General features: G+C 36.7%; 1 protein-coding gene across 1 annotated transcript; it reads right to left on the reverse strand.

Moving 5' to 3' along the window:
• Positions 1-2,279: 2,279 nt before the first annotated feature.
• Positions 2,280-5,746, reverse strand: LOC137174865 (uncharacterized). Its single transcript, XM_067580367.1, has 5 exons — positions 4,472-5,746; positions 4,040-4,168; positions 3,662-3,836; positions 2,996-3,157; positions 2,280-2,577 (listed from the first exon to the last, which is right to left on the reverse strand). Exons 1-5 carry the CDS (start codon positions 4,551-4,553, stop codon positions 2,484-2,486), a joined length of 642 nt encoding a protein of 213 aa, XP_067436468.1. The 5' UTR covers positions 4,554-5,746; the 3' UTR covers positions 2,280-2,483.
• Positions 5,747-12,012: the final 6,266 nt, after the last annotated feature.

Consider the following 12,012-nt stretch of genomic DNA (forward strand, 5'->3'; position numbering starts at 1 on the left):
CACATGCCATCCACTCACTGTAACATATATCGTCAGCAATATTTTATTTTCATTTTTTAAACAATGTGGCTAGATTTGTAGATGGTGTCAAAAAGTCGTTCGTCTCAATAAATATGTGTTTTCTGAAATTACACATTTACACCTATTTGTTCTCTTGGTTATGACTCACTACTATACGATAATTCTCTTCAAAATACAATCATTTTAAGCCTCTGGTACGATGCTTTAACATTTCCCATCTGGCAACGCTGCCCTACTCACAGTTTGCTGCATGCCTGCTGCCACACACTTTGGCATGATACCGGCTTGTGCTGCCATGGCACCTGCCGTCGCTGCTACTCAAACAGTGTTTCAAAAACCCCACTTCCACCCCAGCATCCACCTGTAGGCTCTGAGTCTATCTTCTACTAGAGGGTAAGTTAGTATTGTTGCTCCCCACTTTCTGCTGTGTGAGATCAATGTTTCCTTGTTGGGAGCGACGAGATCAGAGCCTAGACAACAGACACCAGTACTATTCCTCAGCCTTGGCATTGATTCTACAAGTCTCTGGAACTCCTGGAGGGATGAACACTAGTCTTCAAAAAGATATTCGCGCTGTCTGACACGTCGGTCCAAAATCTCAAATAGGTGTTCAATGGGGTTGAGATCTGGAGACTGTGAAGGCCATAGCATATGATTCACATCATTTTCATACTCATCAAACCATTCAGTGACCCCTCGTGTCCTGTGAATTGGGGCATTGTCATCCTGGAAGAGACCCTTCCCTCTAAGGGGACAAGTGGACCCAAACCATGCCAGCAAAATGCCCCCCACAGCATAACAGAGCCACCAGATCCCCTCACTGTAGGGGTCAAGCATTCAGACCTGTACCAGTTTTTCCTTTAATATGTCACCCGTCTGTATATCATTCTGCACAGTGAAGCTCAAACATCCAACTGAAGGAACAAGAAGAAAAACACATTTCTGGTAGATGGGGACTTTAAGTATTTTATAATAGGTTCATTTTTGTTTGTGCCACTGTGTATTATGCTGAGTAATTTGATTAACCTTTAAACCTTAAAACCTACAGAACATACAACTTACTTGCTTTAATATGTATTCGTCAAACATGTGGCTAATCAGCACACATCAAGGAAGTATAAAACGTGTTCCTGTGTGTGCAGACCTTTGTGTTATACTGAGCATTCAACATGTAACCAGTGGCTCTCTTCTCTGAACCAAAACATCATGAACATCTCACTCCACCTAGTGGATAAAAGTTGGAAGACCTGTAACATCACAATCTTCATTTTGTCTAGTGGGAATGTAGGAATCACTTTAGTGCAAAGTCAGGATATAGACTGATTTGTCTATATTTACAGAAATAAACATTTACATATTTTAAAATTTTAAAAATAATTAAAATAACATTTAAAAGAAACACTGCAGTTTTGATGAGAATTAGTTTCTGCCTGACAGCATAATTTGATCATTTTATTTTGAATTGAATCAGTGATTCAAATTGAGTGATAAAGATTTACGACGTGGTGATTCTCTGATACTCTCACTGTCTTATGTATTACCTGATTTGATAAACCTACCATTTTGAGTTTTTGCAAATTTAAACTGTTGTGGAAATTTAGTCAAAGAAATTCTAAAATACTGTAATTGATAAATAAACAAGTAACAGAAATGAAAGTACAGAAAATATCTGGAAGAGTCAACAGTCACAATGATTCAATGAACACATGATCAGTCTGGACATAATCACAAAACAAAAATCCTCCACATCTCATAGATGTTGTTTGCTCGTGTGTGTTTGCGTGTGTTGGAGGAGCCTGAAATAAACCTTGTAACCACAGAACCAACAGATCATTTTTTCACTTGCTGACATCACACTGTGTTTCCACAGAGCAGTTTGATTTTCACACTCTACTTTTCATACTTTTCTAACAAGAGCAATATCAGTATTTAATAATACTTTTTGTTTAAAGGAACAGTGTAAAGCTTATTTGATTTCTTATATCAGTCAGATGAGAAGATTGATACCACTTTCTTGTTTGTATGTTGAATATAATCTGGGGACTGTTAGCTTAGCTTAGCACAAAGACTGGAAACAGGGGGAAACAGCTAGCCTCATTCAAAAATCAGCCTACTAGCACCTCTAAAACACACAAATAAACATTTTATCTGTTTGTTTAAATCTTGCACAAGACTTTTTTCTTAGCTTAGAGTAAGTTCAGAAGAGACAACCAACAATGAATGTTTCAAATGATTTAATGTATTTATATGAGGTTTATATGATATTGTGAGTAACACAAAGCATTTAAAACACATTACAAAAAAGATAAATTAGCCAATTCAGGCTCAAAATGAGGTTTGCACATTAATACCAAAATCATTACTATATTGTAAATGACATGTCATTTCACATTATGTGATTTATTAAAGCAACAAAAGTAACTTTGCAGAGGGGCGAGGCTTTTTCCAGACAGGGAGCTGGTTTACAAGTTTGCTTCATCCAGACTTTTCATGATTTTCTTAACCCAGGGGAGATTGGGATCCACACAGATGTGACGAGACTTTCTGGTCAGCAAACTGAAAGAAAACAGGTGAAAATGAAAATGTCACAATGACACATGACAGTGTTTTTTAAGTAATTAAAATAGGATAACAAATAGATGTGTTGAGCTCTTATTGTCACCAAACTAAAAAAAGGAACAAGATCATTTAAAAAATAGAATATATATTTGTATATTTAGTTCATCATAATTGATCAACTAAAAAAAATTGTATTGACAAGTTGAATTATGCATTATCAAAGTCAAAACAAAGAAAAATCATTACATTTGCCACATAATAATTCCATCTCTGTATTCTGACTTTAAATAAATGTATTGCAAAATTTAATTGTAAAATCAAACAAGATACGTATATTTGTGCCTAATATATTAAAGTTATTATTATGTTCAGTGAAGTAATTTAAATGATCAGGACAAAAGTACAAATTTCTTACATGACTCCAGTCCTCGGGCAGCGGTAATCAGTCGTATAATATGACTGGATCAAGTTTTTGTTCATGCTTCTCGGGTAGAATTTGAAGCAGCAGTCATCAGGATCCTTAAAAGAAGGAGGTCGTCCCTGCTCATGAGGGGGACTGGCTGCAGTTCTCTCAAACCTGTCTCCAACAGTGGATACATCAACACATGACCAGCTCAAAAGACTTTGTGGAAATAAAGTCAAATACACATACACATACACATACACATAGAACACGTACACATACACTGAGCTGTATCATAAAGTGATCTTTTCCTTTTTAGTGTATCACTGTGTAGAACTTAGAAAAAGATTTAATAAAAATAAAAAATAAAAAAAAAACAGAACTGCAGTGAAAGCAGAAAGGAAACTTTCCATATCAATACACACCTCTTTGTTGGCAAATGTTAAACTAGTCCAATACAGAACAGAAGAATCATGATGCACAGGTCAAATGAAAAAAGCATCACAATGCTCCCACTGATACTAATATTATTGCAACTGGTACCAGTGCTGGTACTATAATACTAATACTGGTATGAAAGAAAGAAAGATAAAGGTTTAAAAGATGAAGATAAAGTTTTAACTTGTATTACATAATAAACAGCTTTTACTTTGAATATAATAGCTAAATTTAACTCACATTCTCTTTGGTTTGTGTTGCGGTGTAGGAGATATGAGGTTGATCTCTAACAGCAGTGAGGAGTCTTGATCTTTTTGCTGTATTTTTGTCTTGTTGTTCTGACAGTGTTGCTGACATTTGATCATGTTGGTTGAGTTGCTGCTTTCATGTAGTGAGAGGTTGCTTTGTCCATATTCTGCAGAAAACAAGAGGAGTTTAGCTGGCATAGATAATAACAAACATATCATTTAGGATAAATGAAATATATAATAATTGCTAAATGTATAAAATTGTATTTTCCTGTATATAAAAAAGATGATTAGGATATAAGGGTATGAAGAATTGAGACAAGAAAATAAATGAATTGGTGGCGTATTTGTGGAATAGTTAAAGACTCGCCTTGAAAAGTTGTGTTGGTTTTATTATCGGTGATGTTGACTGAATGTAGAGTTGATGTCCAGTTCATTTCAGATGGAAGCTGAATACAGAACTCCTTGTTGCTGTCAGAGCTTCTTCTCTGTACGGACACTGCAAATCAACACAAATCATCTCAAGATTACCCACATATGTTTAAATATGCTAAATGGTAAATGGGCTGCATTTATATAGCGCCTTTCTAGTCTTCCAATCACTCAAAGCACTTTACACTACATTCCAACTACATGCCAACTACATGCCAATAGTAGAAGGGAAGGTTCCTTTACTTCTACTGGAGAAGCCTCCAGTAAAAGAACCTTTACTTCTGGACTGTAAATACTTTAATACTTTGGATTTAAAGTCAACAGAGTGTCATGAAAACTAGGGATGTTCAGTTCTTTAAACCTCTCTTACCTGAAAAAGGATGTGGTTGTAAAAGGAAGAGAATCCATACAATGTTCAGGAGAAGCACACTGACATGGACAGTCCACTGCATGTTTCTATCTGCTGATTAAACTCCACACTGTACTGAAAAACAGCTGCTGACAGACTCTGTGTGGGATATTAAAAGATGAACCACCTAACCTCATAGATTTTGTAAACTCGTGTGTGTTCCTGTCCGGTGGAGGGGCCTGAAATTAACAATGAAACCACAGAACCAACAGTACAATTGCGCATGTTAATTTTTTCACTCGCTAACATCATCAGTGAACACATGATCAGTCTGGATATAATCACAAAACAAAAATCCTCCACATCTCATAGATGTTGTTTGCTCGTGTGTGTTTGCGTGTGTTGGAGGAGCCTGAAATAAACTTTGTAACCACAGAACCAACAGATCATTTGCTCATGTTATTTTTTCACTTGCTGACATCACACTGTGTTTCCACAGAGCAGTTTGATTTTCACACTCTACTTTTCATGCTTTTCTTACAAGAGCAATTGCAGTATGTGACCAACATATTTGATCAAAACACTAAAAGAAATGCTTTATGAATTAGGTAATTACCATAAATGTTATACTATCCAGACTCCATCTGAGCAAGTACTGAAATTTATATGTAGCAAACGTAAATGTCTTTGTATTTATCTTTACAAAGGTACAGAACATACAACTTACTTTACAGCTCAATGTTCCCTTTAACACCACTTGCAAAAATAAGGCCTACTGTAGACAGAATATGGCAGCCATGACCCTAACCAGCACTCAGACTCATGAATGAGGATTTAACCACTGGGATATTTACATTAGTTTACTATCAGCAAAGGCAAAAACATTGAGTAGCCAGTAATGTCCCTCCCAGGCTGCTTTAGGGCTAGACAGGCTTTAGCACCGCCAACTTTCCTGTCAATTTGTTTGGCTTGTTGTTTGGTTTCACTCTGGTAGGAAGTAGCTTCAGTTTGTAGGTTGGGGCAGCGCTGCTGTGTGTTTTACTCTGTTTTATTAACTATGGGTCTTGCTCCCTGAATTATGCATTATCAAAGTCAAAACAAGGAAAAATCATTATATTTGCCACATAATAATTCCATCTCTGTATTCTGACTTTAAATAAATGTATTTTAAAATTGTAAAATCAAACAAGATATGTATCTTTCTGCGTAACATATTAAAGTTATTTTTTATTTTAAGTTAATAAGTTTATTTTATTTTTTATGTTGGTTCATAAGTAATTTAAATGATTAGGACAAAAGTAAATTTTTCTTACATGACTCCAGTCTTCAGGCACCAGTCATCAGTCATATAATATGAGCTGATGAGGTTTTTGTTCATGCTTCTCGGGTAGAATTTGAAGCAGCAGACACCAAGAACTCGTCCACACTGCCCCCTAGTGGAGCCCTGCCCCCCCCAGCTATCATGTTCTAAATGCCCCAAGGTTAACAGGCTGTGGTGGCGGTATTGCAACTGTTTTTTAAGAGTAATTTTACTTGTCTTCCATTCAGCTTTGGCTATTTTAACAGTTTTCTAAATTCTTTCTTTTAAAATGGTGTGTGACAACCCAATTTGCTGTGTAATTGTTTATCGACCACCCAACCATTCAAATGTGGGTTTACTTGATAAATTCTCAAGGTTGCTGTCCTCTCTTGTGGTCAAATTTAACAGTTTTTACAGTAAAATAAATAATATTCCTGACATTAAATACTGAGTGAAGTTTAGAAAGAATAACACAGAATGAACACAGACACAGTCACACAGACACTTGGACATATATCAGTGTGATTTGAATGACCTAAAATGATAGAAACCATCTTTGGGAAAAATGTATTTGATGTGCACCTTGATTTTTTTAGTCTGGCTAATGTCTCATTTGCTAAGATGGAGGGGGTGGGACTTATGACCTATACTGCAGTCAGCCACAATGGGGCGATCAAGATGTTTTGGCTTCACTTTTGGGGAGCTGTCATGACCTCCATATTTATACAGTCAATGGTGGACTCCCGTTCTGAAGCCTCAAGAAAGGTCTAGCTGCAGCCTTGCAGACTCACCCTAACCCTACACGACACAGCCACTTTACTACATGACACACCCCACTGATGTTTGTCACGCTAAGGCTGTCTTCAGGCTGTCACTGCGGCCGGAAAGTTGAGCCAGAGTCAACTTTTGGAGAAACGCCACCCGACATCACTGCGGATGAAGGCTATGGTGGCCAAACACAGATCAGACTGATCAGAGCTGTAAATTCTGCCATGAAGGAGTAAAAGATGTTTCTAGGACGATGGGAGGACATTTCTTAAAGTAAGTAAAGTTAGACTTTGCGGTCATCTTCCTGACTCATTTTAAAAAAGACAAGAGAAAGAGAGAGAGAGCAAGAGCAGCTGTGGTTGAGCAGGCTGGAGAAAGAATGAAGAGAGGGAGTGCTGGTAGTGAGAAAGCCAGTGAATCAGATCAATAAAATGTTATTTTCTGATTGTTTCACAGTGGTTAAGTTCTAGTGCACAAATAAACATGCCCACAGCCCCACACACCTCTGCTTGACCCTGCAGCAGTGAGCCACACCGCCTGATTTGGTCTGAATACAGCCTAACAGTGTGTTAAATGACACACGCCCCTGACCCCAACCCCTAACCCTAACCATCCCCCTCCCCTTCCTCATGCTTAAACCTAACCAAGTGGGTGTATCATGTAGTAAAGTGGGTGTGTCATGTAGATACTGCAAGTTGGTGCTGCTGCTGGATATAATTGGAAGCCTGAAGTTTGCATTTTGGCTGTCGCGATCTTGGGATTTTGGAGCCAGAAGTGACCATATTTGGACGAGAGGGTGGAGCTGACCCTAATGCTAGCTGCTAGCTTGGTTAGCACGGTGCATTTATAGTCTATGGTTAACTGTGATAACGCTAATGCTCATTTTCACCAGCAAAAAACAGGCTTAAAGCCATTATAGCAAAATGTACTTACCAAAAAAAGTGAACATCCAATTCCTTAGAGGGTCTTTTAGTACAACCGAACATTGAACAAGACTTTTTTAGAAGACCAAAATGTTACAATAAACTTTCATAAACTGAAAATACACTGAAATAGCTACGGCTACGGCTACAGCCATACTCTGTGAATCTGAGGTTATACCATGGTTACGTTACATTACCTACCAATGTTGTTGCCCAGGTAGCAACTTGCCAATCAAGATGTAGCCATGTCCCAAAGCATGACATGCTTTATTGTCACATATTGTGGCGTATTTGTGGCATAGGTAGAGACTCGCCTTGAAAAGTCGTGTTGGTGTTGTAGGTTTTATTATCAGTGATGTGGACTGAATGTAGAGTTGATGTCCAGTTCATTTCAGATGGAAGCTGAATACAGAACTCCTTGTTGCTGTCAGAGCTTCTTCTCTGTATGGACACTGCAAATCAACACAAACCATCTCAAGATTGCCAACATGTGTTTAAATATGCTAAATGGTAAATGAACTGCATTTATAAAGCGCCTTTCCAGTCTTCCAATCACTCAAAGCTCTTTACACTACATGTCAGCATTCACCCATTCACATACACTGATAGCAGAGGCTGCCATGCAAGGTGCCAACCTGCTCATCAAGAGTTTCAGTAACTCTTTAGATTACAGCTTGCAACATACAGCGTAATTACTCCATAGTCATGATGTAATCTTTTGTACTAACAGTGTACTAGTACAGTACATACCAATACATATATGTAGGTACAGGGGAACAAGATGTGAAGTTGTGGAATAAGGGTTCAACAATTTAGGAACTTGTGAAGAACTTATACTGTAGTTATTTTAACTACTGGGTACCTATTCTATTGTTATAGAGTATGTATAACCTACTGAGCAATAATCTGGAAGTTTGGGAGAAATTTAGGGTTAATTATTACTGTAGTTATTTTTTAACTACTGGGTAGCTGTTATGTTATTACAGGATACCATAAAACTGAGCAAAAATCTGGATGTTTCAAGGAAGATGTGATGACTTCTGCAGCACTTAATAAATCTGATGTGATTTTATTTCAAAATGACCTTATTACCGTCAAACAAGCAAAATACAAAGTGTAAATCAAATAAGTGACAAAGATTTGGATAGGAAGAACATAAAAACAATGCCATAAAGACAATAATAATGCAAGAGTACTGTGTTATTTTTTATTACAATTGTGACTTACTTCAGATCACAGCAGGGGGCGACGGAGTGTTTTCTATAAAGAATTGGAAAAGGCTCTCCGCCCACCCACCTTACAGGTGTATGTTGGAAGGATGTTTTTTGCTAACCTACTTTACAGCAAACTTATGGTGAGCAATAATCTTAATATATTTATTGGCACAGAACTATCTGGTTTGTGGCTCATGTCAAATGTAGCGTTAACGGAACAAAAGAAAGATGCTGTTGGACTTTTAGCTTGATAATCATTTGTTAGCTACCAGCTGAAAGAGCAAAGCAGTAACTTACCCTGCAGATTTTACAAGCTAATACTAATGATTGCTCTAACAGTAATTACAGTCAATGTAATACATAACATAACACTTGTGGGTTTGTGTCTTACAGAAGCTGAAATATGTTCAGGTGATTTTATTCACATAGCAACCTACACTAAGTTAATCTGCTGCTGCACTGGCTAAACTTTCAACACATCCTCATTGGAGCTTATTTTAATTTGTGATAACTTTGCTGGCAACTAGCAATTACAGGAAATTATATTTCCTGTATAGCCTCACGTAGCCCATTAATATTGCATTTATTCACATCTAGAATGCCAGCCATGATGGCTTTGCAGTTGTGTGGTGAAGGGTTTGATTCTTATGGCTTTTCACCAAGTGGGAGACATAATAACTGTCAGAAATCCAGATATCTCACACTACAAATTACCGACAAGAGACTGACATTACAGTTTTTCTCTGTAGGGTCAACATATGGCCACGGTGCACCAGCTTCTTTCTCCTTGTCTCATTCTCATCCCTGTCATCTTCATCAGGAGTGGAAAGGAAGATGAAAAAGAAGAATAAAATGAAGAAGCAATGCAAGAAAAACAAAGAAATAAAGAATTAAATGCTATTTGTTCCTTGAAGGTTTCTAATTTATTTTAAATAAGAAGTATGTTAAATAAAGGTGTTAAGTTAAGGATGTAAAATTTTGGTTTTAATATGATAGAAGACATACAATGTACACTTTAGATTATAGCCCACATACCCTGTAGTTACCCTGTAACTACATATAACAAGGGAGAAACAACCAACATAACTTACTCTGTAACTATAGAGGACAATGTGAGGACAGTTTGTTTCAATTTTACTTGCCTCAAAACATGGAAGAACAAACTAAATTCACTACACAGTTTACAATCAGAAGGGCATATGAACCATATATATGCATTCTGATTCATACCTCATGTTTTATCTTTAGCTATATTTATATTAGCTTATATTAGCATTTATATTAGCTATAGCTATATATTTATTTCCTGGGATGAAAGGAGACCGTGCAGAACTGAAAAAAGGGTAAACTTGCACCTTGAGGAGCCGTAATGCAGGACGAAGACTTTCAACATTTTTAACATTTAAATGAGTGACATCTTTGGTGAGTAAATTCTGTCCACCGATGGCAGGCAGAGCCACCAGGCCATAAAGGAGCGTCAAGTGATGAAGTTTGCTGGTGAAGTGAACGACAGCTGAGACAGTCTTCAGAGGCCAACAGCATCCATGACAATACGCTGTCCTCTGGACCTTTGTTCCGAAGTAAATGCACAGATGTACCCTGTAGTTATTTAAGTACCCCAAAATGAAAAAGGAACAATGTAGTTTGCCTGTTTGTTAGTAATTAGGTAATTTTGAAATAAAATCACATTAGATTTATTAAGTGCTGCAGAAGTCATCACTCCATCTTCCCTGAAACATCCAGAGTTTTGCTCAGTTTTATGATCATACTATACCCTCTAATAACAGAATAGGTACCTAGTAGTTAAATAATAACTAGAGTATTAATTCTCTCTAAATTCTTCCCAAATTTCAAGATTATTGCTCAGTAGGTTGTACATACTCGGAAATAATAGAATAGGGACCTGGTAGTTAAAAAATAACTACAGTAGTAATTTGTAAGTTCCCAAATTGTTACACCCTTATTCCATAACTTCACATCTTGTTCCCCTGTACCTACATATATGTATTGGTGCATACTGTACTGTTACACCGTTAGTACAAAAGTCAATTAAGCTTTACTTTGCAGGCTGTAATCTAAAACATTACCAGAGTTTCTAATGCTCATTCACAACTGCTAATATAATTTGCAACATACTTTGGATTCAAAGTCAACAAAGTGTCATGAAAACTAGGGATGCTCAGTTCTTTAAGTTTCTCTTACCTGAAAAAGGATGTGGTTGTAAAAAGAAGAGAATCCATACAATGTTCAAGAGAAGCACACTGACATGGACAGTCCACTGCATGTTTCTATCTGCTGATTAAACTCCACACTGTACTGAAAAACAGCTGCTGACAGACAGTCTGTGTGGGATACTAAAAGATGAACCACCTAACCTCATAGATTATGTATACTCATGTGTGTTTGCGTCTAGTGGAGGGGCCTGAAATTGACCATGTAACCACAGAAGATTTTCGCATTCTCATTTTCAGACTTTTCTTACAAGAGCAACTGCAGTATGTGACCAACATATTTGATCAGAATACTAAAAGAAGTGCTTTATGAGTCAGGTAATTACCATAAATGTTATGATACTATCCAGACTCCATCTGAGCAAGTACAGAAATGTATATGTGGTAAATGTCAAGGTCTTTATATTATTTATTAATCATTCTTTATAGCTCAGTGTTCCCTTTAACACCACTTTCAAAAACAAGGCCTACCATAGAAAGAATATGGCAGCCATGACCCTAACCAGCACTCAGACTCATGAATGAGGATTTAACCACTGGGATATCTACATTATTCTACTATCAGTAAAGGCAAAAACATTGGTTGAAATATTCCAGTTAATAGAACTTCACTTAATCTTCTCACATGTCACAAACCTTGATTTACATGTTAGTGAGTTCATTAACCAACCAACTATAAGAATATATTAAAATTCTTCTGGAGGAAACAGTCATGCCAATAGAACGCATTGACATGAATAAAAGTCAGTAAGTTTTCCATGAACTAAGAAATCTCAAAATCCCATAAAAAAGGAGAATCAATATACATTTCAGGATATCTATGTCGCAACTCAGCAGTAAACAGTTTGTGAGACACATAATTATATAATTAATACTGAGAATAATTCAAGAAACACTGATGTACAAAAATTAATATGTTTCAGATATCTTGGTAATAAAGCTGTGTGTGTCATGAAATTGCTACAGTATATCATAAAGCTCATATTAATGATATTAATATATATTAATATTAATGATATAAAATATTTCAGTGGGTTTCAGTCAAGGTTTAACAGAGTTCTCTTGTTAAACTGGTGCAAAAACAATAACATGAAGTTACATTAAGTCTGTCACAAAATAAAGGTGA

The sequence above is a fragment of the Thunnus thynnus genome, chromosome 22 (genome assembly GCF_963924715.1).
Source record: "Thunnus thynnus chromosome 22, fThuThy2.1, whole genome shotgun sequence".
NCBI classification, from domain to species: domain Eukaryota; kingdom Metazoa; phylum Chordata; class Actinopteri; order Scombriformes; family Scombridae; genus Thunnus; species Thunnus thynnus.

What these genes read in the sequence shown, in the direction of transcription:
- LOC137174865 (XM_067580367.1), bottom strand. Translation starts at nt 4,553, where the DNA reads ATGCAGTGGACTGTCCATGTCAGTGTGCTTCTCCTGAACATTGTATGG. An exon ending in AACCAACACAACTTTTCAAG is followed by an intron (nt 3,837 to 4,039) that starts GCGAGTCTTTAA and finishes TGTTTTCTGCAG; the next exon opens with AATATGGACAAAGCAACCTC. An exon ending in CAACACAAACCAAAGAGAAT is followed by an intron (nt 3,158 to 3,661) that starts GTGAGTTAAATT and finishes TGTTGGAGACAG; the next exon opens with GTTTGAGAGAACTGCAGCCA.